Source organism: Muntiacus reevesi, chromosome 20, assembly GCF_963930625.1.
Source record: "Muntiacus reevesi chromosome 20, mMunRee1.1, whole genome shotgun sequence".
NCBI classification, from domain to species: Eukaryota; Metazoa; Chordata; class Mammalia; order Artiodactyla; family Cervidae; genus Muntiacus; species Muntiacus reevesi.
This window is the reverse complement of record NC_089268.1, coordinates 18472189-18496963: the sequence shown is the minus strand read 5'-3', so window position 1 is coordinate 18496963 and position 24775 is coordinate 18472189. Positions and strand designations below refer to the sequence as shown.

The following is a 24775-nucleotide window of genomic DNA, read 5'->3' as shown; positions in this document are numbered from 1 at the left end:
CGCAGCAGAAACACGCACAGAGCGCTCGTAAGCCCTTGTTCATGGAGGGACGAGGGTCACGCCTCGCCCTTCCTGCACCCGAGCCGGACAGTCTGCCACACAGCCGTTTTTGAGGACCCAGGGGACTAGACCCAATGAGCCCAGGACTGAAGAGTGAGGGGCAGGGCTGGGCAGCACCAGCGGGGAGAAAGAGAAGGCCGGTGGCTAAGCGAACCCTGTCCCTCCAGGGGCACTGGCTGCAGGGAAAGAAGGAAAGCCAGGTTCTCCTTATGTTTATTCTCAAGAGCTGACAGGCCCTGGGGAGAGTGAAAAATGACAAAGCAAAGAAAACCAGAGTCAGGGAAAAGGGCCTGGAAGGCATCCATGCCATTGGGCTGAGGAAGAAGCTGGAAGAAAACTGGAAGCAAACCCCAGACAGGGGGCCAGCAGATGGGAAACGGGGTGAGGGTTAAGGAAAGGCGAGGTCGGAATTGGGGGAACAGGAGGCTGAACATCTCACGGTGGCGACAGCAGGCTCCCAGCGGTGCCCTCCACCCCCCAGGTCAGGGCACTGCCCCCGCCCGGGACTGCCAGGGCGCCCAGCAGCGTACCAGGTCCACGTACTCCAGCACCATGTAATGGGGCTCAGCCTCGCGGCACAGCCCCAGCAGCCGCACCACGTTGGCGTGGTTCAGCTTCCCAAACATCTCGAACTCCCTCCGGAAGTCCAGCTGCTGCTGCTCGTCCCGGCTCTGCAGGCTCTTCACGAGCACCAGGGTCTCAGGCAATCCTTCCTCCAAGCCCTGCGCCTTCGCCAGGAACACCTCCCCAAACTCGCTCTTGCCTGTGGGCACAGGACTGAGTCAGCCAGCCGAGGATGCCCCTGACCTGGGAGGCACCTGGCCGGGGTCACACGCGGGGGCATCTCTCTGCTCCTGCCCAGCTAGACCGGGCAGTGGCCCCGGCCCTGCGTGTAACTCTGAGCGAACCACTTCCCCCTCTGCCCTGGGATTGGCAGTCTCTAACAGTGAAATAAAGAGGTCAGATTAACAGTATTTTCTAGAAGGTGGTCTGCATGAGAATTTTAAGTGATTCACCATTAACACGTCTTACTTCTATACTTTAACCTATACTCATAAAACACAGATCCGTAACTTCTCACAGTTTTTCCTACAACTAAGCCTGTTGTTTCTGTTCAGTCACTCATTCGTGTCTGGCTCTTTGCGACCTCATGGACTGCAGTACTCCAGGCTTCCCTGTCCTTTACTATCTCCCAGAGTTTGCTCAGACTCATGTCCATTGAGTCAACAGAGCTCAATTTTTTTTAAAGGTGAGAGAAAGTCAATCTAAAGAAAACATCAAGTGAATAATACACAGGAATGACAAAAATCTCAGGGGTGGGGTGTGGACAACGGGCACACAGGGGACCCACTGGGCCAGGTCACCCTGATGCTCCCTCCGTTTCTGAAGTTCTGGGCTTCAGGGGCTCCAGAGGCACCAGCCCCTGGTGCAGCCTGAAGACAGACCTGGAGCCTGTAGTTAAGTAGGGGGTGATGGCGCCCATGGCAACACACCCAGCGTGGTGATGGGCTGCAGGCTGGCCCGCGGGAAGTGCAGCTTGTCACTCGTGCTGTGGCGCTTGCTGGTGGCGGCGGAGCCGGAGCCCAAGCTGGTCAAGGCCACCTCCTCCTGGATCTCGGCCGAGGGCTGTCCATTCTGCAGAGGCCCGCCTGGCAAGAGGGGGCGAGGGAGAGTGAGGATGAGACTAGCCACCATGGGGAATGCCAATTCTTTCCCACAATCTCCTACTTCCAAAGGGGTCCAATCCTAGCGATCTACACAAAGTCCACACACAATCCGGTCAATGAACCGAAGGGGCTGGGGTGAGGGAGCCCAGCACCCCTTAGGGTCTGACCACTTATTGACAACCTTTGAAAAGAGACAGCACAAGTCTCAGCTGAGTCACTGGTCCCTGGACAGCCTGGTGACATAAGGGTTTTTGCTTCTCTAGGGTCTCCTAGACACAAAGCTCTAAACAGGCACAAAGGGACAATCACAACAAGAGAAACCCCAGTCCTGCTCCTGAACCCCTAAAGTGAGAGGGGAGACCCAGCCGTGTCCCTAGGGGGCTCCCAGTGGAGGAGAGGAAGAGCAGGAGGAAGGAAACAGGCAGACAGAGCCCCCCACCCCACCCCGGGAAACTCAAGACTAGCTGAGGGAGAGACAAGCTCTGCAAAGAAACACTAACGCATAGGAGCCAGGTTGCTCAGAAGTGGAGGCCCTGGGAATCAGCCAACTCCAGGGGGCGGGTGGAGGGGTGGGGGCTGGAAGTGAAAATCGCTCAGCTGTGTCCGACTCTTGGTAACCCCATGGACTATATAGTCCATGGAATTCTCCAGGCCAGAATACTGGAGTGGGTAGCCGTTCCCTTTTCCAGGGTATCTTCCCAACCCAGGGTTCGAACCCAGGTCTCCCGCATTACAGGCGGATTCTTTATCAGGTGAGCCACCAGGGAAGCCCAAGAATATTGGAGCAGGTAGCCTATCCCTTCTCCAGGGGATCTTCCCAACCCAGAAATCAAACCGGGGTCTCCTGCATTGCCCGTGGATTCTTTTACCAGCTGAGCTACCAGGGAAGCCCTATACTGAAAATACGCCTGTGGTTTAGAACTGCAGGGAAAAGGCACGGAAACACAGGAAGCTAGCCGGAGAATCCAAGAGGAAGACTTGAGCCAGGCTGCCCAGAAGCGGAGGCCCTGGGAATCGGCCAAGCTGGGGGCGGGGCTTGAGCGGGGGAAGGGGGTGGGTGCGGCTCTGCTTTGGCTCCAACTGCTGCACTTTCCTCCACGGCCACGGGAGGGCGCTCAGCACCTGCGCGAGGCACCGCCTCCCTCCTCCAGGGCCCCTCACCGTTGAGGCACTCCATCTCTGGCTCCTCGCCCTCCGGCTGCTTCTGAAGCCGCTTGGCCTTGCAGCGCTTCTTGCAGTAGAACATGAGGCCTAGCACGGCGATGATGTAAGCCACAGCGGCGCCCACCGACAGCCCGATGGTCTGGATCATCTTGTAGGGGGGAGGGCTGCCCGGGCCCTCGGATTCCTCCAGCACCGGCTTGTCTGAGACACACACAGACAGGTGTGGGCAGGGGCCACTAGAGCAAATCCACCCCACTGCCCTACCGCCGCTCTCCACTGCACACATTCAACAGCCTCCCGGAGTACTTGATGCTCTGACCAAGCCGGAGCGCCCGGGGAGGGTCACCCCCATCACTGGCTTCAACAAGGGCCAGTTCCTGGGGGCCCATGAGGCCAGAGGGAGCTCTGCAGGATTTGAGTGGTTTCCAGACTGGTTCTGCACCCAGACACAAGCCCGGAACACGCATCAGAAGCACACCACAGTCAGCCCCATCACAAATCCACACCATACTTAACAAGCTTCCTTAGTGACTTGAAATCTTGAGCTGCACATGGGAACTTCTGGTTTAGAACCCCAGCCATCACCCGGCACAGAACAGGTTCAAGAAACACTTTTCCAGAAGGAATCGTCTAGTCTATAGGCTTTCAGTGGCCTTGGATGCCATGGAGAAAGAGGTGCCAGGCGGGAGAAAGGCCCAAGGCGGGAGGCCATGCAGGATCCCCCAGTTCGCACACACACCCAGAGGCTTCAACCAAGAGGCCACCACTTCACTTTATCCATTTAAAGTTCCACGGAAAACCCTGTCTAAAAAACCAGTTCTGGGACTTCCCTGGTGGTTCAGGGGCTAAGACTCTGCACTCTCAAATGCAGGAGGCCCAGGTTCCCATCGTGGTCATGGAACTCGGTCCCACATGCTGCAACTAAGACTTGGCACAGCCAGATAAAGTAGGAAAAAAAAAAAAAAAAATTTAGAAAATCTGTTCTGCAGCTGAACCAAAAAAGTTTGAAAGCCTCTTGTTCAAACCACTCCCATCTTAACAGAAAAAAAAAAAAAAAAAGAGGAAATACCACCTAGAAGAGCTAGGCATCAGGAGAGGTCAGGCAGGCCCAAACCCCAAGTCCCAGGCCCTACTCAGGCCTTTCACCCTTCACCCTCTGGGTCTCCAGGGCAAAGGAACCGCGTGCTGCTGCAGCCTGGCCTCACCCTCTCCCCACCCACCCAGGACCACGAGGACACACCTGGGAGGAAACATCTAAAGACAAAAGCACCCCCCACTGCCACAGGCTCACACACCCCAGCTGTGGAGGATGTTAATAACAGCCCAGGTCAGGGCAAGGAACCTGAGACTGACTGTGTGGTGGCCCCGAGGAGTGGACCCCGCTGAATCCCCGCCCCCGTTGCTGAATCCCCGCCCCCGTTGCTGAATCCCCGCCCCCGTTGCTGAATCCCCGCCCCCGTCGCAAAAACCGGTTCCAGTGCCTTTCGCAGTACGGGGCTAATGAGAACAAGGATGAGAAAGAAATCGGGCCCCCCACTTCCCATGCAAGACAGCCCTGCGGGCCCCATACCCACGACGTAGAGGGGGGCCTCCGTGTGCTTGATGTTGCAGCTGTTGCCTGCGATGCAGGTGTAGCGGCCCGAGTCCTCGGGGGCCACGTCATGGATCACCAGGGAGCCGTTCTGGAAGATGTGCATCCTGCCGGGAGAGAAGCCCCGGCGTTGCCCACCTGGCCGGCTCCCGGGAGCCTGAGCTGCAGGGGAGGCAGCGGGGTGGGGAGGAGGAGACAGCCTACCTGGGTCCCAGCTTGGTGGGGTCCAATATGCGATCCTTGCCCTTCCACTGAATGAGCGGCTTGGGGTCCCCCTGGGCCTCGCACCGCAGCAGGGCTGTGTGGCCCTGGTACACGGTCGTGCGCTCCGGCTCCACCTTGAAGGTGATGAACACTGGATGGGAAGAGCCCGACCAGGGGCAGGGATCAGTGAGCAATGGGGCTGGTGGGGTGCAGGCCGCGGCCCCGGCCCCCGCGCCCGGCACGGTCGCACCTGCCACGGTGAGCTGGACGTGGGCGCGGATCTGCCCCTGCAGCCCGTTGGAGGCGATGCAGGTGTAGTTGCCAGCATCGTCACGGGTCACCCGGGAGAAGTGCAAGGTCCCGGCATTGTCTGTCACCCACTCTGGGAGGCTGCTCCCATCTGCAGGGGAAATACGGGGGAATGATGGGCTGGACCAGAGTCCCATGGCAGTCAGCAATACCTTCAGTCACTCACCTCCACTTGAAAGCATGCCATTGCTCCAGCCTACCCATAGACAAGGTCCAAACTCCTGAACCAGGGGTCGGGAGTCCCTGTTACTCACTCTTTTTCTGATTTTCCAACCTTGCCTCCTTCTATTGCCCTGTATAACTCTCCACTTTCACCAAACTGGAATGGCGTGGAATTTGCCCTGTTCTCACCATCACTGCCTGTCACTCCCTACTCCTAGGAAACAGTCCTGCTCTTTGCCACTGTCCTGCCCATTTTGAGCCTCATCCCCCACAGAATGCTCCCCCAGGCACCTGAGCAGAGAGGGCCCACTTGCTTCTCAGAATCGATAACCTCACTCTCTAACTCTCACTATTAATGGGAACGTAAAAGCCCTTTAAAAAACAATTTGGCCATTCACATCAAGCGTTGTAAAAATGTGCCTACCCTTTTATACATAATTATTCCATTTCTGGGAATCTTTCCCAAAGGAAATAAACCCAAATCCAGAAAAAACCTCACCATAAAGATGTTTATTGCAGCAATAAAAAAAAAGACAGAGTGAGAGAAACAGTGAGAGGGAAGGAGAAAGGGAGGGAGGATGGCTAACAACCCAAATGTCAGACATTTAGTGAATACTTAAGTAAATTACAGTGAATCCAACTATTAGAATATTATGGTAATCATCAAAACCAATGGTCCAATGTTTATGTATAAAAACATGGGGAAATGCTTGATAATGTTAAGCAAAAAAAAAGATAAAATTACATACAGTTATCGGCATTGTCCATTTCTACAGTAAGCATGACTTAGTCATGGAAGTATAGTAAGTGAAAATTAGATGTACAATAAAACTGCTATGTAAAAACAAAAAGATGTACATAGAAAATGGTACACACCCAGAGATGACTGATGGTGGGATTATGCATTATTTTTTCCCAAAGTTTTCTAAAGGATTACTTTTATGTTGGAAAGGATGACTGTTTTGGAAAGGGAGGACTTTACGGCCCTGTCTGGACCAATCCAATCACTTGGTGCCTTGAATGATCCTATGCATTGTCTAATGCTATAACCTGACCTCTTTTGTGTCTGGCTTTCTTCTAACTGGACTATAAAGCGGCCCCTACCTTTCTTGTCTGTCCCGCAGTACCAGGCACTCAGCTGTGCCTGAGACAGGCACACGTCTGCCCGGTGGACCGTCTGCCCACCCCCCACCCCACGCCCACAGGGTACTCACCTGCCCGGACCCACTTAATAGTGGGCTTCTCTCGGCCCGTGGCCGAGCAGGGCACCGTGGCCTCCTTGTCGAACTCCATGCACTGCTGTGGCCGCGGTGGTGGTGTGAACTTGAGCTTTTCTGTATCAGGAACGGGAGAGGGGAGGGGTTGAGGCGGCAGGCCTGAAGATCCTGGACCCCGTGGTTCCCTCCCCGGTCCCCTCCTGCCCGCCGGGCCGGGCGCCAGCTCACCCAGCACTTGGACGCGGGCCTGGGCCTCGATGCTGCCGGCTGGCGTACTGCTCACGCAGCGGTACCAGGTCCCGTCGTACACCTCCACGCTGTTGATCCGCAGGGTCCCATTCTTGAAGACCTCGAACCGCGAGTCCTGCAGCACAGGAGACATGCCCGGGAGCGGGTCTCCACCTGCCCCCCACCAGCCTCTCCCTGGGGCTGCCTCGGGGGAAAGTGCACCGGGGAGCTGAGCACAGAGGACTCCAGGGCCCCCAGCCGCCCAGCAGCAACCCTCATCCTCACCTCGGAGATGAGCATCTGGTTTCTGTACCAGAAAACTGTGGGTTTGGGTGTGGCCTGAGTCAGGCAATGCAAATAGCCTGGCTTGCCCTCCTCCAGCTGGCTGTCCTGGGGCTTCTCCAGCCACGTGGGCACCGCTTAGAGGGACAAGGAGGAAACAGAAAGTTGATCAACAAGTCCCCAGACCCCATGGATCCAATCCTAGGAAATTCTAATTACCCACCTCCCCCAGGCCCTGAGTTTAGAAACCCTATCTGCTCCAGTGATAACTGCATGACCCCTTAGTGAAGGCCCAGGTACGAGAACCTTCCTAACATTATCTTGGTTCAGGGCCACAACAAACCCCTGAGGTATGCATTTCTATATCCATTTTACAGATAAGAAAACAGCGGTTCAAAGAAATAATGATTTCTAATGCATGATAGAGGATTGAAAACTCTGGTCTGCATGGTTCCAGAATCCTTGCTTTCTTATACCAGAACCCTCCAAGGCTCTGTCCTTGAATTTCTGTTCTGTTTTGGCTAAATACTCCCTGGAACAATGGCCAGTTCATGGGCTTCAATACTATCCAAGTAGATGAGTCCCAAACCTAGAGCCTGGCTCCTGACCTTCCCCATGAACCTCAGACCTGCAAATCCTATTGGCGTCTCCAGCTGGATATCTAACAGGCACTTCAGGCAAAAGACAATGCTTAATTTCTCCCCAAACCCGCTCATCATAGTTTCCTCTCGGTAAACAGCACTGCTATCCAGCCAATTGTATAGGCCAAAAATTTAGCTGACTTCTCTCTCTACGGCTTTCCCTACCACCCCACCCAATCACATTCGTTCTACACAAACCCCATTTACCTCAGCTCTAAAATGTATCCCAGGACTTCCCTGGTGGTCCAGCAGCTAAGACTCCATGCTCCCAATGCAGGGGGCCCAAGTTCAACCCCTGATCAGGGAACTATATCCCACATGCCACAACAGAGACTGAATATCTAGCATGTCACAACTGTGACCCAGTACAGCCAAATAAATAATTTTTTAAGAAATAAAATGTGTCTGAACCTCACCACCTCTTGCCTCCACCGCTATCACCTCTGCTCAAGTCCCTTCAATATCTCCCCAAGATAATTACGGTCATCTATTAACTGCTTTCCTGTTTAGAGTCTTGTCCCTAACAGTCTAGTCTTCTCGGAACACCCAGAGTCATCTTTTGAAAATGTTGTGCTGAGGCTCAGTCCCTGCAAGGACTTCTCATCCTCCGACTTGGTGGAGCAGACTATGTACAAAGAACCCTGTAAACAGTCCTCCCGTCCCCTGCATCTCTTTATGATGTGACGTTACAGGTTTCAAAGCGGAATCTGGCTGAGATTCTAGATTTCCCAGCTCCCAGGATCACTCCACGGCACAATGCTACACCTTCTCCAGGTCGTGGTTGTGACTCACTGGAAAGTCAGTTCTTTGTAGAGATTTAGCGAGTATAACAACAAATAAAGTGATTACAACCTATAACTGTCCATATCACCTTCCCAATAAGGAAAAGAAAAGTCTTTTTTATGTGCTTCACTGATCTTTCTGACCATCCCGTAAGGGAGGTAATGCGTTATCAGCTCTATTTTAATAGATGAGGAAACTGAGCCCTAGCAAAGCAGATGACTCTCTATCATGGCCACCTTGTGGACTGTGGACAGAGCGACCCGGGTCTCTAGACTCCCGCTCCCGTGCCCTGTCCGCTGCAGCCAGAGGACCACTTTCAGGGAGGGCTGTCACCCCAACCTCTGTGTCTGGCTCACCACCCTCCACTCCAATATCACCGTCCAGCAGAGGAATGGTTCCCAAGCCAGCAGGGCTCGAGCTGAAGGGGGACCTCAGGAGAGCTCCAGGGGTAACTCTGAGCATCATCACAGCCAGAGCCCAAGACTCCCTGGGACCTGGGCTCCTCCCCTCCTCGCCCTTCAGGGCACAGGTGCTTACTGGCCACAGTGATGTTGACATCCTGTCGCCGCTGCCCGGCCAGGTTGGCCGCGTGGCAGGTGTAGACACCAGCATCGCTCTCGGCAGTGCTGGCAAACACCAGCTCGCGGCCCTGCTGGTAGACCCTGCCGTGGGCAGGCAGCCGGGCTCCTGCGTGCTCCCACCACACACTGGGCTCCGGCAGACCCTGGGGGGGTGGGCAGGCCACACGCTCCTCGCTGCCGGCCGTAAACACCCGTGGCTCAAATGGTGGCATGTCTTCGATCTCTGTGGGGACGGGAGCAGACAGCTGGGTTACCACGGGGTCCAGGACACCTGATGTTCTCCATAGCGTGCTTCCCCGCTCCCAGCACAAGCCCTCCCCAGGACCCTCAGCACCTCCTCTTCCAATCCCAGGCATCTTCTTCCTCCCTCTGCCCTCCAAGCTGCTCTGAATAGGAAACAGGAACCTAAACCTCTACATGGCCGACAACGCTGAAGGCAGCCCCCACCTCGGCACCCCAGACCCTCGGACTCACCTGCCAGGTGGAGCGTGGCCTCCAGGACGACGGGAGGGCCCCTCTGGCCCTGGCCTATGCAGCGATAGACCCCCGCATTGCGTGGCCGGACCTGGGTCAGCTGCAGGGACCCGTTGGCAAACACCGTGGCTCTGCGGAGGTGCGGGGGGCTGCGGAGGGGAGAGACTGATGTTGGCAAGGGGTGGCCCAGGGGCCTCGCTCCAGAAGGGAGCCAGTGGAACCCCGTCCTGTGCAGGCCAGCTACGCAGGAAAGAATCGGCCAGGAACAGGGCAGAGAAAAGGAAGCCAACACACCGTGCATGTGTGTGCATGTGCGTGCATGGTGTGCATGCATTTGTTCATGTATGTGGGGAGTGTGTATTTTAACTACAAGAGACGCGGCTTTGGGGCAGCCAGGCAGCAGCGGTGTGAGTGAGAGGGAATCAAGGAGTCGACGTGCACCTGTGGAGACGGGGGCCACCTTCCCAGGGAGTCGAGATAAGCCTGCTGGTAGAGCAGAAGCTCCAGCATCGGAAGCCCCTCAGCTGTACCAGACAGACCACAGGTGACGTCCTCAGGGCTGCAGCCGAGTGGGATCCCCGCCCCCAGCCTGGGGAGCCACACCTCCAAGGACCACAGCCACGCCTGGCACCACCAAGGCGCTCTCTGCTCTCTAGGGCCTGGATGAGGACAGAAGTGTCCCTGTGGGGGGCCTGACACCTCCCAGCAACTTCTGGACATGTTTGCTTCTTCCAAAAAGTGTGTGTGTGTGTGTGTGTGTGTGTGTGTGTGTGTAAGGTGTACCTAAATGTTTGCTCCTTCCAAAAAGTAACTGTGTGTGTGTGTGTGTGTGTGTGTGTGTGTGTGTGTGTGTAAGGTGTCTTTACCACCTGGGACCTAAATGTTTGCTCCTTCCAAAAAGTAACTCTGTGTGTGTGTGTGTGTGTGTGTGTGTGTGTGTGTGTGTGTGTGTGTGTGTGTGTGTGTGTGTGTGTGTGTAAGGTGTCTTTACCTTGTGGGACCTTCTTGTCTACAATGTGATCACCCAGGTTCCCCGTGTCCCTCCACTGACCCCCATCCCAAAAGACCCATGTGGGTAGAAGTGAGGGAGGCATGAGTCACCGCGCGCTCACACAGCGTGTCTGCGGGAACTGGGAAAAGAGGACCTTCTGGAGACAGACAGGTCCCTTTGTTGGGCTCACTTTGTAACAGGAAGACATTCTACTGCCACCTGCTGGAAAGCTGAGGTTATTCCACACACAGATCTAGGATACCTGTGGTAAGAACCTCACTCCCTTTTAGAGGTTCTTTAAGATCCTTTAAAGAACAACCTATAAAGAATCCACCTGCCAGTGCAGGAAACATAAGAGATGTGGGTTCAAACCCTGGGTTCGGAAGATCCCCTGGAGGAGAGTTCGGCAACCCACTCCAGTATTCTTGCCTGGAAAATTCCACAGACAGAGGAGCCTGGCGGGCTACAGTCCACAGTGTCGCAGAGTTGGACACGACTGAGCATGCATGCACACACAACTTTTAACGTCTTACCGGCTGCGGTTAGTGATGGCGGTCTCATCCTCAAAGACCCACTGCAGGCTCGGGGGCGGCTGGGCTGAGAACTGACAGTGGAACATGGCCTCCTCATTCCTTGCCACCACCACATCCTGGGGTGCCAGGACCACCCTGGCAAAGCTCTCATCTGGGGTGGGGGAGGCATGGACACGTGAGCAGGCGAGGTGGGCAGACCCCTTCCCCGTCCCCAGCTCCCCACCCCCGACCCCTGGGCTCACCAGCGATGCTCAAGGTGAAGTTCTGGCTGCTGCAGGCCTGGCCAAAGGCATTATGGGCACAGCAGGAGTAGACGCCGCTGTGCTCAGGGCCGGCCGGCCGGAGGGTCAGGTTTCGCTCCTTGCTGCTGACCGTGTGGTTGCTCTGACCGTCAGAGAGGGCGCTCCCATCTCGGAACCACTGGTAGGTGGGCCTGCGGGGGCCCGAGCGGGTCAGCGGCGGGGGTGGGGGAGGGGGTGTTCTCAAGTGGCCGGTAGGAAGGGTGCAAACCCAGAGTCAGGGCTAGACCCCTCAGTTTACACATGGGGAAACTGAGGCCTGGAGAGGGACCGTGACTTGCACGGAGGCACACCACCCTGGGGGCAGAATCTGGCGGAGATCCTAGATTTCCCAGCTCCCAGGATCGCTCCACGGCACAAGGCTGCCCCTTCTCCAGTGACCAGGGCCCAGGGTGGAGCAGCATGTGGGCAGGGTGGTGGCAGAGCCCCTAGTTGGGGGAGACAGGTCTGCCAGTCAAGAATAATCACCCTTTCCCTCCCTTCCCCAAAGTCTCCTTACCGAGGGTGCCCGTCGATGTGACAACGCAGCGTGACCTGGGTCAGGGGCTGGATCGCAGCTTCCGAGGCCGGATGCTTCAGGACCACGGGACCGGTCTCGAGCCCTGGAGCGGAGGCCAAGGTTGCAGTGTGAGGCGCGGGGCAGAGCAAGGGAGGGAGCACAGAGGGAAAGGAAGACAAGCAGGAAAGGCCGGAACCTGGAGGCTCCGGGGCCAAGCGACACGGGGCCACCCTGCCTCCTGGCTCCTGCCATTTGCAAAACTATCCAGCAGATCACCGGGTCCAAGACTTGAAGGGGAAAAAAAATAACCCTCGGAAAAATGAAAACTTTCAACTTCCTCCTATCCATACATGCAGAGAGCTGACCTCAGTTGCATTCTCCCTGCCCCGTTCAACTGGAGATGGGAGGCGCTGCGGCAAAGGAGGGGGTCCCCCCACAGGGTTCAGGAACTGAGGGTCTCGCGGGGGCAGACACAGCCCTCCGGCTCTCACATTTGATGTTGAAGGAGGCATTGGCGCTGCGGGCCTCTTCTCCGGTGACCTCATCCCGAGCCACGCACTGGAAGGCTCCCGAGTCCTGCAGCCGGTCCACAGCCGCAAAGCTCAGGCTGCTGCCCTGGGTGAAGCGCCGCTCGGTGTCCTGGACAGGGACCCCATCCAGCAGCCAGAACACATGCACTGGGCCCGGGGCCTCAACCTCACAGCGGAGCAGCGCCCGGCGCCCCTGCAGCGCATCCTGGGAGGACGGCTCCTTGATGAAGACAACGGCCGCCTGGGCATCTGCGGGTGGGGAACATGGGAAAGACGGGGTAGTGGGGAGCTACAGCCACGGTCCGAATGCGGGCCGCCCATCGCCCTGTACACAGGAGGCGTCCAACAAGTGCAAGTGAGAAGGATCATGAGACCCCCAACTGTTTACTGAGGAACGTTTACACTGTGCTGGGTACTCCGAGGGAAACAAAGACGCAGTACCCTCCAGGGGGCTGGTCTGGGGGGGGACACAGGACAAAGGCAAAACTCATGAATGATGTGGGCAGTCGGTGTCTCTAGAATGCTGAAGTGGGAGGGAGCCCCAAAGGCTGGAGGAGGGAGGGGGTTAATGCCACACAGGACTCTCCCAAGAGGAAAAAGAGTTCGGAGCTATGGAATCAGATCACAGGAGATGCCAGACCGAGGAGTGGGGAACATTAACAAGCAACCCTCCCTGCCATCTTCAGAACCCAGGTCACAGAGCAGAGCTAAATCATGATCCAAAGAGCTTCTCAGGATTACTGGCTCTCACACATCCGCTGAGGGTCCAGCATCAGAGGTGGCCACAGGTCAGAAGCGGGGGCTCTGAATCCCACCCACAGACGCTCCGCAGTCCACCATTCCCCAGGGGCGTCTCTGGGAGAACTCGTCCCATCACAGGAGAAGTCAGTATTCTCTGGATCTGGTGTTATTCCCCATGACAAGCCGGGGCCACCCCACCTCCTACTCTCCAATCCCAGGGGTCCATCTGTGTCCAAGGCTGGCTCCTCTGGACTAACTGAGAGGTGAGCAAAGTGGTCCCAGGTTTCCCCCTCCAGCTCTGGCCGGGGCCAGCAGCCACATAGAAAGGGGCCCTGCAACCAAAGGTGGAACCAGACAAAGGGGCGGGTGAAGGGCCTGGGCAGAGCAGCAGATGGGCGAAGGAGGCGGAGGGCAGGGCCGGGCAGGTGGCACGGTTGCCGCACAGGAATAACACACGGGGCTTTGTTCCTGGCCTGCGTGGGCGCCCAGCTGGGGCCTGGAGCTTCGGGGCCCGGAACACCCACTGCGGGGGCGGGGAAGGGTGGGTGATGGCACAGGGCAGGATGTGCCGCCCCTCCAGGGAGGGGAACCAGGCCGCCTGGGGCTGCTACGTGAAGAAGCAGGCTCTGCCTCTGGCCAAACCGGGCCCGGCAAGGGCAGGAAGGGAGAGACTAATGGGGTCCTGCCTGCCCCTTCCCAAACCACTGGAGCTCCCTTCCAAGCCCCTGGGCACGGCAGGGGGTGTGGTTCTTTAAGCCACAAGAACCAGTCTCCTCATAAAGTCAGTGTCAAGGAGACTTCCCAGGAGGTCCTTGGGACTCTGCCCTCCCAATCTGGAGGGCCTGGGTTCCATCTCTGGTCAGGGAAATGGATCCCGCCTGCCTCAGCTAAGACCCAGAACAGCCAAATAAATTAAAAAAAAAAAAAAAAAAAAAGTGAGCATCAAGACAAGCCCATCAAGACCCAGGGCTAGGTCCAGAGGAGGGGCTGCCCCTGATGCTGGGCCATCTCCCAACACCCTAAAGGGACCAGCATGCAAGACACACGGCGCTGAAAGGGGCTGGGCGCTCCCCCAATACTTCTCAGCAGGTTCCTGCTGGCTCACTGGATGGGATAATTCTCCACCACGCTGGGCTATCCCATCCACTGTGCCAGTCAGCAAAGCTGCCCCCAGTCACCCTCACAACCCAAACACCCCCACTCGCTTCCAAACACTGCACCGGAGTGCGGTCCCTGCCCTCCCTAAGCAAGCTGGTTGAGTCAACTGAGGTCCAGAGAGATGAAGGGATTTGTCAAGATCAAATAGCTCATTTGTGGCAGAGCTGGGACCGTGACCCAAGGAGCCCGACTCCATACCCACACCACACTCTTCCCAGCCCCGCCAAAGAACTCAAAACCAGTCCTGGAAATAGTTGAGCCCAGAATGGGTCTCACGCCCTGCAGCCAGGTACAGAGAGAGACACACCTCCCGCAGATAACACCAGGCTCACAAAGGTGCTCAGTGAACACTGGCTGAATGGAGGGAACCTCAAAGGAGTGCGGGCCGAGAGTTGGCAGGCACAGAAGCATCCGGAACACTTCCCGACACCCACTCCTGACACAGATGGGCAGCCTCAGGCAGAGGCCCCAGCGGGCCTCTGCACATGACTCATTCAAATCTGGGAACCTTCAACCCAGAACTACAGACGCTCATCAGAGACAAAGAGAGTTTATCTGCCTCCAGGTGTAGACGACCCCCACTCCCCCACTCGGCCTCTCCAGACACAGTGGGGACCCAGAGGCTCGCCCACCCACAGGCGGTTAGTTATAAGGGTCTGAGTCAGATCCACACTCAGTGCGCCTGACCTTGTGCAAGGAACACAGTGGGAACCCCAGCTTTCTCTCACCCTCTCGTGACTCGCAAATGCAGCAATTTCTTGTGCAATGCCTTGGATGAGCCCACTCAGCAGACAGCTACCATCATCCTAACCATCATCACGCTTCCTGCCCAAAGATGCAAGTTCTAGGGATGTTATAAAGCTCCCCCCATGCGAGGCCCAATGCCCACCCAGACCCCAGATGGGAAGCAGCCGCCACTGCAGGGAGTTCTGAACGGATCATCAGGTGAGGGGTTCGGGGGCAGGGTGGAAGGAAAGGGGCTTCGAGGTTGCAGGAAGCACAGACCCCTTGCCACAGAAACCCGAGTTGGGAGAGGAGATGGCATGACTCAGAGGGACCCCAGTTCAGCCTCCCTCCAGCATCCTGTCCCCTCCTGGTGCTGGCGGAGCTGTGGTGAGATACTGCATTCCCAGACTGCCACTCAGAGCCCCCCGCGCCCCCTCGACAGGGCCTGGGGAACATCAAAGCTGGCCCCGAGGGGCCCTGTGCCCTGACGTCAGCTCACAGCAGGTCCTGGTTACTGCTTGGCGGGGGCAGGCTTCAGATGTTACAGAAGGCAGGGAGGGCAGCCACCAGGCCTCCTCTAAGACCCTGGCCCCTGCTCTGAGCCCACATCCCAGCCACCAGGCTCCCCACACTGGAGACCGGCCCGGAGCCTCGACACCCACTTCACCGAGAAGACACTGCAAGGGGCGCCCAGTCCGGCCGTCTCACCGTCTGCAGGAGGCACTGGTCTGGTCTTTTGTCTAGGGGGAAACGGGCAGACCAAGGAGGGGCTGGGAAGTAGGAGCTCTTCGAAGTCTTCGGCTGAACGACAGGAGGAAGGCTTTGGGGGGATCGAGGTGGTACAGTCCCAAGCACAACCCTGACTTGAGGATGCCCCAGCGCTGCGGTCTGGAGAAAGTCCGTGAGGGAAGCGCACCAGTCCTGGGCCTCCCAAAGCTGCCCCCCTTTCACAGCCTGGCCCTCCGTGTACCCCACCTTCTACACCCAGACCTGTAGAAGGGAAATATCTGGCCCTTGAGGCAGCCGCTCAGCAGAGCAGCTTCGACTCCCTAGCAACACCACCTCCACTGGCCTCTCTGGACCCTCTCCCTTGCCATGAAACGAGAATCCCACTCTTACCACCCAGGCTGCTTGAGACTAAGTGGGTTCATAAATGAAAAGCTCCTAGCATGGCCCAGAGCGCCCGGAGGGCACAGGGCGGGCTCAAGAACACCCCGCCCCCCCACCAACAAAACCGGCAGACAGAGCCATCTGCCCACACCAGGCACGACCCCAACGGAGCTGGAGCTGCAAATACCCAATAAGGACATTTTCCAAGCCATTTCCTTGGCTCCCCAACAGCCATCTATATGCAGACACTCACTCTGCCTGGGCCCTGGCCCCAGCCCCTCGAGAAAGGGCTGGGTGGGCAGTGGCCCAACTCCGGTTCCCCACCCCCCAGCAAGTGTCTGGTTTGGTGCCTGCCCTCCTCGCTGCTCTCTGGGCCCCAGGCCCAGTCGACCCATGTGTGTATACGTGTGCATGAGTGCGCACACATATGCGTAAACATGATTTTATGGAGAGCAGAGAGCAGCAGGAAGTTTTTCTGCTCTGAAGTAATTTCAGCTACTTCGGTCCAAGGATCCATCTGGGCCACTCAATGACCCATCTCCAGGGGTAGTCCTCCTGGTCTCGAAAAGACATCCCCGGACTCTAGAGGTCCTGTGAGCGTGCTCAGTTGCTTCAGTCGTGTCTGACTCTGTACGACCCTAAGGACTGTAGCCTGCCAGGCTCCTCTCTCCATGGGATTCTCCAGGCAAGAATACTGGAGTGGGTTGCCGTGCCCTCCCCAGGGGATCTTCCTGACCCAGGGATCCAATCTGGGTCTTCTGCATTGCAGGCAGATTCTTTACTGTCTGAGCCACTCGGGAAACCCTAGAACCCACCAAACCTAACACCAGGGGACTCCATCTACCTTCTCTCCCTCCTAATAAGAAGTGCCATCCTTCACACAGCTGTCTTGGGACCAGGCAGAGGCACCAACATGACCCAGGCTGGCCCTGGCCCAGGCATCTTGCACAGGGGTGCGTGTGATCACGACTGTGACCCCTCCACACCCAAGACTCGGTCCCTGCCTCCAGACCCCACATCCCTGGGGGACATCCTCCCGGGGGGACCTAGAGAGCCCTAACCAAGGAAGCTCATATTGTGCCATATGAACCCAAGGGAGAGGTCTGCCAACTTCCTGTGCCCCACCTGAGGCGACAGCATCACGACACAGGCCAGGAGAGGCAGCCCTCAACCCAAGGGGCACAAGGGCTCCATGCCAGGAAAGAGAGCAGTCCCCAGGCCCCCTTACCCACAGGAGGACAGCCCTGCCCACAGATCCCCTCCATCCAGAAACCCTAAGGGTACCAAAGGAGAGGCCCCAGGGGTACCAGGATCTCTACCCCACTCCTCCTTCCCGAGGGGCCAATGCACCCAGACCCTTGGATTTGAGAGGTTTCACTGATGTACTTTCAGATGCTCCAGGCTACTCCCAGGGCCCATGGCTCATAGGCATGGGTCACTGTGTGGGAGGGGGTTTAGGAATCAGTCTCTGTAGGAACAAGTTATTTGCAGCAGTCCCAGTCATCTTCCCAGTTTCCCCGGGGCCGGCAGGAACACATAACACTGCAGTGGGGTTCGTGAATCTGGGGGTTCTGGAGTCTCCCTCTCCACCACCACCAATACCTACAAGTGGTCTCAGCACCAGCAACCCCGTTTGAGGACATGCCCTAGAACCTCAGGGCTCAGAGGGTCACTGAGGATCCATCACAGCTGACTCCAAGACCCAGAGGCAGAGCACAGGGTTTCAGCCCCGTCCCGTCTCCCCAGCGTCTACAAAAAAAAAGGTTCGCCAGCAGCCCCACAGCCCTCCACAGGCCATCACAGCCCTTGCCCGAAGCAACGCAGGAGGGAGCAGAGCCAGGGACCCAGCTGAGTTTTCCTGTCCTGGGATTTAACTGTAAATATCTGGAGAGGCTCCCACATCCGGATTAGAGAAACGGAACAAAATCACCAGGGATTAGGGCAGAAGAAACCCAGCGGGCCAGCGCTTCTACCTTAGATGAAAATCACACCTCAGTCCTCCCCTGCCTGTTCCTCTGAGGCCCTGGAGCAGAAAGATAAATCTCTAACAGCACAAGTAGGTCTTCATGTCCAGTGTCACGTGCATCTGAACCCAGAGGGGCAGATACAGCAGTTGGGAGATGTGGTTTGAGAAGCTTCCCAGGGACTTCCCTGGTGGTTCAGGGACTTAGACTCCAGACTCCCAGTGCAGGGGCCCCTGATTAGATCCTTGGTCAGGGAATCAGATCCCACCTATCAAAACTAAGATCTGGTGTGGCTAAATTTATTTACCTCGGAAAAAGCAGCAGCAGTTCCCCAGCCAGCAGCCACGCCATGAGACCCTAGCACCAACTCCTCTTCTGCTGTGGCCGAAGGGACCATGTCTAGGACCTATCTCTCACCCTTAGGAACCCTTAAACGGCTGTGATGTCTCCAAGGAAGCAGCAATGAATTAAAAACCCAGCCAGTGAAGCAGTGTGATCAGGCAGAAGGAACATAGGGTGGAGAGACCTGGGTCCTAGTCTCAATACAACCCCTGACAGGTAGAGTGACCCTGGCCAGTGGCCACTCCCCCGCCGCCGCACCAGGTAGTTCTATGACCTGTAAATATTACAGAATTGAGAGGATGTGACTGAACAGTCACCAAGACCTAGTCCTGGATTCGCTGTGCTGAGCCCGAAAGAGGCAGTCGCCAGAAACAAAGGGCTGGCTGGCCAGAGTCCCCTTCCTGCCCCCTCCCCGGCCTCCAGCTGCACAGCCAGCCCCCAAAGCCCACGCACCACATGTAGAGCCGGCCCCGGGAGGATTAAGAGTGATGCTATAAATGGCAGGTGTGCGGTCAGAGGCAGCTGGGGGCTACAAACCGGGGACCAGCATCACTGCTAACAAGCTGCTGCGATTCCCGCGGCCCGGCTTGCAATCTGCCTCCCCAGGAGATCCGGCCTCTGCCTCGGCCATGCCCCTGCACTGAGAGCTCACTGCCTGTAGCACCCCCGAGACACCCGCCCGTGCTGTGACCGAGAGCTGTATTTCCCAAGCTAGACTGCAAGCTCCAGGACTTGGGGGAGACATCCGTACCCAATATGGTACCCTGTGCCCTTCCAGAGGGCCTGGGCCACACAGCAAGTACCATACACGCATTTACAGGGAGATGAAGGCACTTAGGAGTCTATCTGGGGACTTGCCCGGTGGTCCAGTGGCTAAGACTCTGTGTTCCCAATACAGGGCACCTGGATTCAATCCCTAGTCAGGGAACCAGATCCCACATGCCACAGCTAAAAGTTCACAGGGGACAACCAAAGATCCCAACACAGACTAATAAATAAAAATAAATTAAAAAAAAAAAGTTACCTGACCTGAAATCTTGTTCTGCATCTACCGTGATCCAGTCCTGTCCAACTTAATTATCCTTTCTGGGCCTCAGTTTCCTCACCCGGTTTTCATGATTCTTTTCTGACCCCAAGGATATTCAAATGAAAACCATATTAGATACGGACCCACAAAAGGCTGCATAGTTCTCAGAGAAGTAAGAAATCCCAGAGGTTCTAGGGAACTATGGAACCCAGATTAAACTCCCTTGGGCAAGGTGACCCCTGGGGAATCCAAAGGCTTGGTGAGCAGGGGGGGCTTGAGAGGGGGACAGAACCGCCAGGGGGAACCAGGGGTCCTCTGCACCCTCCATGTTCATCCTCAGCCCCAAGGAGAGAGAGAGAGACTGCAGCCAGCTGTCTCCTGAAGACACCAGGGAGTGGACTATGGAAATGACAGACACTGCAGGCAGGCAAGGGGGCCGCTGGACCAAGAGCCTGGGAAAGGAGGCTGGAGCTCGGCCCCAGGAAGACCTCAGGGATGCTCAGCCGGGGTGCTCAGGGACCCCAGAGGGAACGAAGGGTCTAGTGCTCATCCTCCAGGGAAGATGGAAAAGGACTCAATGCAGGCTCGACAGCCATTCATTGGGGTCGGGCGTGGGGTTGAGACCCAGGCCCCAAGCCGGTCTACCTCCCAGGTGTAGTGGGGAGGGGCCCAGGAGCACCACAGTGAGAACAGTGCCAGGGTGGGCCTGGGCATGAGTTTCTCAGAGCCTCTCCTGTCGAGGCAGAGGGCAAAGCAGAGGACAGCCTGGGGACCATCACTATGGGATTAGTTGGACCTGACTTCATCTATTTATTTTCAAGACAGGTTCGGAAAACTCTGGGAGATTCAGTTTTCTGAGCTCTTTTTAACCATCTCTAAGGCAATGAGCTTACACCCCAAATTCCCCATCAGGGGAGAAAATGAGTCCTTGTCCTTTAGGTGGAGTGATCTCAACTCCACTAATGAGGGAAAATCCTCCCTTGCTCTTTTTTTTTTTTTTAAATATTTATTTAATTTGACTGTGCCAGGTCTTAGTTATGGCATGGGGGATCTAGTTCCCTGAACAAGAATCAAACCTTGCCCCCCCTGCATTGGGAGCTCGGAGTCTTAGCCACTGGACCACCAGGGAATTCCCCTCCCTACCTCTTATAGAACTTAAAACATCCCTTCAACCTGTTCTGGCCAATATGGCAGCCACTAGCCACATGCAGCTATTCAAATGTAACTTAATTAAAATGAAACGAAACTGAAAACTCATTTCCTCCACCCCACCAGTCACATTCTAAGTGCTCAGGAGCTACATGTGGCTAGTGGCCACCATACTGATCAGCACAGATGTCAGACTTCTGTCTCTGCAAAAAGTTCCATTGGTCAGCACGGCCTTAGCTACTCTGTCTGCTCTGGTCGGCCCTTATTTCATGGACACATTATTTCTCATCCAAAGAACCCTCCACTGAGACCAGCCTCATTCCACAGAGGCGGAAACTGGGGTCAAAGCTATCCCAGTGATGGTGGGGGGAGACGCGCCCCCAGATCTGTCTGACTCCCACGTCTGTGTGCTTTTTTTTTGGGTGTGGACCATTTTTTTTAAGTCTCCAATGAATTTATTACACTATCGTCTCTGTTGTTTTATGTCCCGGTTTTTTGGCCAGGAGACACATGGGATCTGAGCACCCCAACCACACCTCGTGCACCAGAAGGTGAAGTCTTAACCCCTGGACCACCAGGGACGACCCTGTGTTCTTTTCGCGTTGCCACTCTGGCTGCTGTTCATTTCTTTCACTTTATTCCCTTTTACCCAAGGCCACCTCCAACTACCACTCTGTCCTGTTTAATGTAAATCCTCTCTCTGTACGTGCTCTGGTCAGATGCGATTTTGCTTTGCATGTGGCTATTTTTAACCTATATAAACGCATTATCTCTCACTCTGCTTCTCATTTTATTCCCTTCAGCGCTCCATTCTAAAGTGCTTTCCCTGTGGCCATCGCCTACATCCTGCTGTTTTTTCCCAGGAGAATAACATACTGTTGGGTATGGGAAAGGAAGAAGAAAATGAAAAATTTTAACACAAGTAAGTGGCTGAACATACCTGCCCACAGTTTGAAAGGCAGTCTTTGAGCCTCCACCCTCCTCTCCATGTGCCCCTCCAGCATGGCAACCAGCCCTGCGCGGCTCCCCCCACGCATCTGGGGACCAGCAGAGCCCGGGAAAACACGCATCAGGCACACACACTCCGCCAGCTTCTCCCTGCCCCTCCATCCTCCTCCCCCCAAACCCAAAATGTGACTAAAGAGGCTGGCCTTCAGCTGGTTTCAAAAGGATAAGAGAGGGAGGCAGTCTCATACTTTTATATTTAGAAGTGCTCTGCAAACCACTTCCCGGAGCAGACAAGAGTGGGGAATGTGAGGAAATCGCTCTGCTATGTGTGATGTGGAAAGCAGGAGCCACGCAGGGCCTGCGGCGACGGGCTGCATTTGCCACACAGCCGCTGACACTCGGCGATGCCAGACACGTGTGCCGGAGACCAAGGCGGCCCGACATCGTCCTCCAAGTGCCCTTCCCCCAGCCTTCCTTTCTTTCCTTCTCCACCTGTCCGACCAGCAGCTGCTTCTGGAAACCCACCCTTCTCTCCAGGAAAAGAGATGCTCCAGGCTTTAAGCATCACCTGAAACACAAAGAGAAGAATCCAGACTGAAGGAGGTGGCTTGGGAGAGCCACTGGCTTCAAGAAGCAACTGTGCAGACTTCCCTGGTGGTCCAGTGGTTAAAAACATCCGCCTGCCAACGCAGAAGACATGGGTTCGCTCTCTGGTCCGGGAAGATCCCACATGACAAGCAGCAATTAAGCCCATGCGCCACAACTACTGAGTCTGTGCTTTAGAGTCCGAGAACTGCAACTGCGGAGGCCCATGAGCCTAGAGCCTGTGCTCCGCAATAAGAGAAGGTACCACTATGAGAAGGCCATGCACCGCAACTAGAGAGGAGTCCCCGCTCGCCACGACGAGAAAAAGCCCTTGAGCAGCAACCCAGCACAGCCAGATATAAAAATAAGCTAAAAAAATAAAAATTTAAGTTCAGGAAAATTCAAAAAAAGAGGTGAGGGTGCCCTCCAGGCCTCTAGGCTGTTGCAGAGGGTGTAGGGGTGGGATTTCGCAGTGGCTCCTTCTGAGGACAGATCCGCTGCAGCCATCCAAGCTCTCCCCTCAACCCCTCAGCTACCACGCGTGGCCAGGGAAATGTCGTCGGGGAAAGCTATCTTATGCCAAGGATCAACTACTGTAGCTGGGGTCACAGCTCCAGCATCACTCAATTGAGTCTTGCCCAGTTGGGGGAGGGTGGAGATCAAGGGACAGAACAGAAAGGAGAAGGCAGGCCAGCTACTTAATTAGAATCAAAGCATCAGACACTTCCTTGACTCCTTATAAACTTCACTTTATGGCTTAAAATCTAAGCTCTCTAATAAGGTAAAACCCAACTGTATTCTTTTCTTTCTTAACTGCATCACTCATGATTTGCTTCTTTATTTTTTTTTTAACGATAATAACCAGAAAAAAAAAGTCACTTTTGAAAAATCAGCTGTTTCGAAAAAGCATTCTGGCTAAAGATGGCAGAAGATGTATTTTAATCCCCAAATCAGTAACAACAGATGAGGAAAATAGAATCTGAAGAATAAGGGACAGAAACTATTCCTTGTAAGTTATTTTTAAAAGCACCAAAAACTTGCAACTCATTACCAGATGCTTAAAGCCTGGGGATAACTGACTTTCGGGGGCGGGGATGTTATAAAACATAAAGTACACACAAATAGCTAGAAGAAGAAAAAAAGCCCCTAAGAGTGGCTGATGCAATAACTGGATAGCCAAAAAAATGACAAAGACCTAAAGTTTATTTTATGCCTACTCTGTCGATCTTTAAGTCAGGGTCTGGAAGGCACCAAGATCTGGCTTCACTTAAGTCTGGAACTGGCTGTCCCTCCATCCTAGGAGGTGCCTCTTACAGGCCTCTACAGTCACGCAGAGAGAGAGGGAGAGAAACAGACGCCGATGGAGAAAAGGGCGAAGACAGGGAGAAGAGGAAAAGGGGGGCTGGAGGGAGACAGAGACAGAGAAAGGGGGGAAGGGAGAGATGGTAGAGAAAGGAAGAGAGTGGGGAGGGAGGGCAGCGGGGAGAGAGAGACACAGAGAGAGCCCCGGATCAACAGGTAGAGACTCGGACAGAGACAAACTCAGAGACAGAGGCAGGTAACAGTCCTGGAGAGACCCAGAGAGAGAGACAAGAAAAAGACAGACACAGAGCATGTATGTATGCGCGCGCGCACACACATGTAAGCACACAAAGGATTCTCCACGCCTGCAGAGCAGCCTCCAGCCCCACACTGACCCCAGCCTCCTCCAGGCATCTCCAGTAGGGACGTCTTCCCCAGTCTCTCCTGCCAGCCAACCCAGAAGCCCAGAGACTCCAAACTCAGAGTCTCTGGCGACAGGTCACAGGGCTGCCCAGTATAACACTAGACACCGAAGGTTACAGCTAACCTGTACTTGGGGGGGTGGGCGAGTGGGGCTCTAGGTACTCCCGATCCAGACCACTTAAAATGGAGAGCCTCAAATTAGAGGCTCCTGGTAAATAATTCACCAGGAAAAGTACAGTACCTTCCCTGGGCTCTTCCATTATTCATCAAGATAAATGTACCATACTGTTACACTTCCTGACATCTAAAAATGGTCCGAGCCATTAGGCCAGGAGCAAGAAGACCGCGGGGCACTTCTCACTCGACTTTTCCAGAACTCCAGACCCAGCATCCTGCTCCTCTTGGAACTCAGCTGGCTGCTCCGCACGCAAGGGCAAAGAAGTCAACTTCCAGAAATGGCCAGCCCAGGCTCAGACCATGAGACCCCAAGAGTAACACCTACCGCGGTCCTCAAGAGTCCAGGAAAGTCCTGAGTAAGACCCCCCTGTTCACCAGACCCAGAGATGTGGGCCCTCTCAAAGGGAAAAGGCAATCTCTGTTTGTACAATACCTGTCTAAGGGCAATTCTATTCCTAGGAGGTTCAAGAAGTTTGACTTGGATGCCAAATGAGCGAACCTACAGACCTGCATCTGACTTGCACAGGAAGCTCTGAGCAAGTCACTCTGTTCTTCAGGCCTCAGTTTCCCCATCTGTAAAGCCAGCTGCTCCTTATCCTGCAGGGACGAAATGCCCTCTGCGAAGTCTGAAGAGCTGCATGACTTTAAGACCCCTGGCCCATCGGGTACAGGCAGGATGGAGATGTGACAAGAGCTCAGAGTCTGGAGTCAGACTGTCTGACTTCAGTTCTCCTCCCCCACTTACCAAGTGTATGACCTTGGGCAAGCTGTTTATCCTCTCGGTGTCTCCATTTCTGCAGCTATAAAATGGTGCTAATAACAGCATCTACCTCCTAGGCTTGCGAAAAGTAAATTCACATGTTAACCAATGTAGCGTGTTTGGAACAGTGCCTGGCACGTATTAACTT

At 55.4% G+C, this 24775-nt stretch overlaps 1 protein-coding gene across 1 annotated transcript in view; it reads right to left on the bottom strand.

Annotated features, from left to right (window-relative positions):
• Positions 1-24775, bottom strand: part of PTK7 (protein tyrosine kinase 7 (inactive)) — a 63103-nt gene that overhangs the window by 11922 nt on the left and 26406 nt on the right. The window contains exons 2-16 of the mRNA XM_065913010.1: positions 12177-12464; positions 11686-11788; positions 11130-11320; positions 10888-11038; positions 9364-9512; positions 8846-9112; positions 6888-7021; positions 6603-6738; positions 6372-6491; positions 4937-5086; positions 4687-4837; positions 4462-4589; positions 2889-3092; positions 1554-1709; positions 591-823 (exon numbers count right to left, since the gene is read on the bottom strand). Of these exons, the coding sequence (XP_065769082.1) occupies positions 591-823; positions 1554-1709; positions 2889-3092; positions 4462-4589; positions 4687-4837; positions 4937-5086; positions 6372-6491; positions 6603-6738; positions 6888-7021; positions 8846-9112; positions 9364-9512; positions 10888-11038; positions 11130-11320; positions 11686-11788; positions 12177-12464 (2561 nt within the window). The remainder of the gene's footprint in view (positions 1-590; positions 824-1553; positions 1710-2888; positions 3093-4461; positions 4590-4686; positions 4838-4936; positions 5087-6371; positions 6492-6602; positions 6739-6887; positions 7022-8845; positions 9113-9363; positions 9513-10887; positions 11039-11129; positions 11321-11685; positions 11789-12176; positions 12465-24775) is intronic.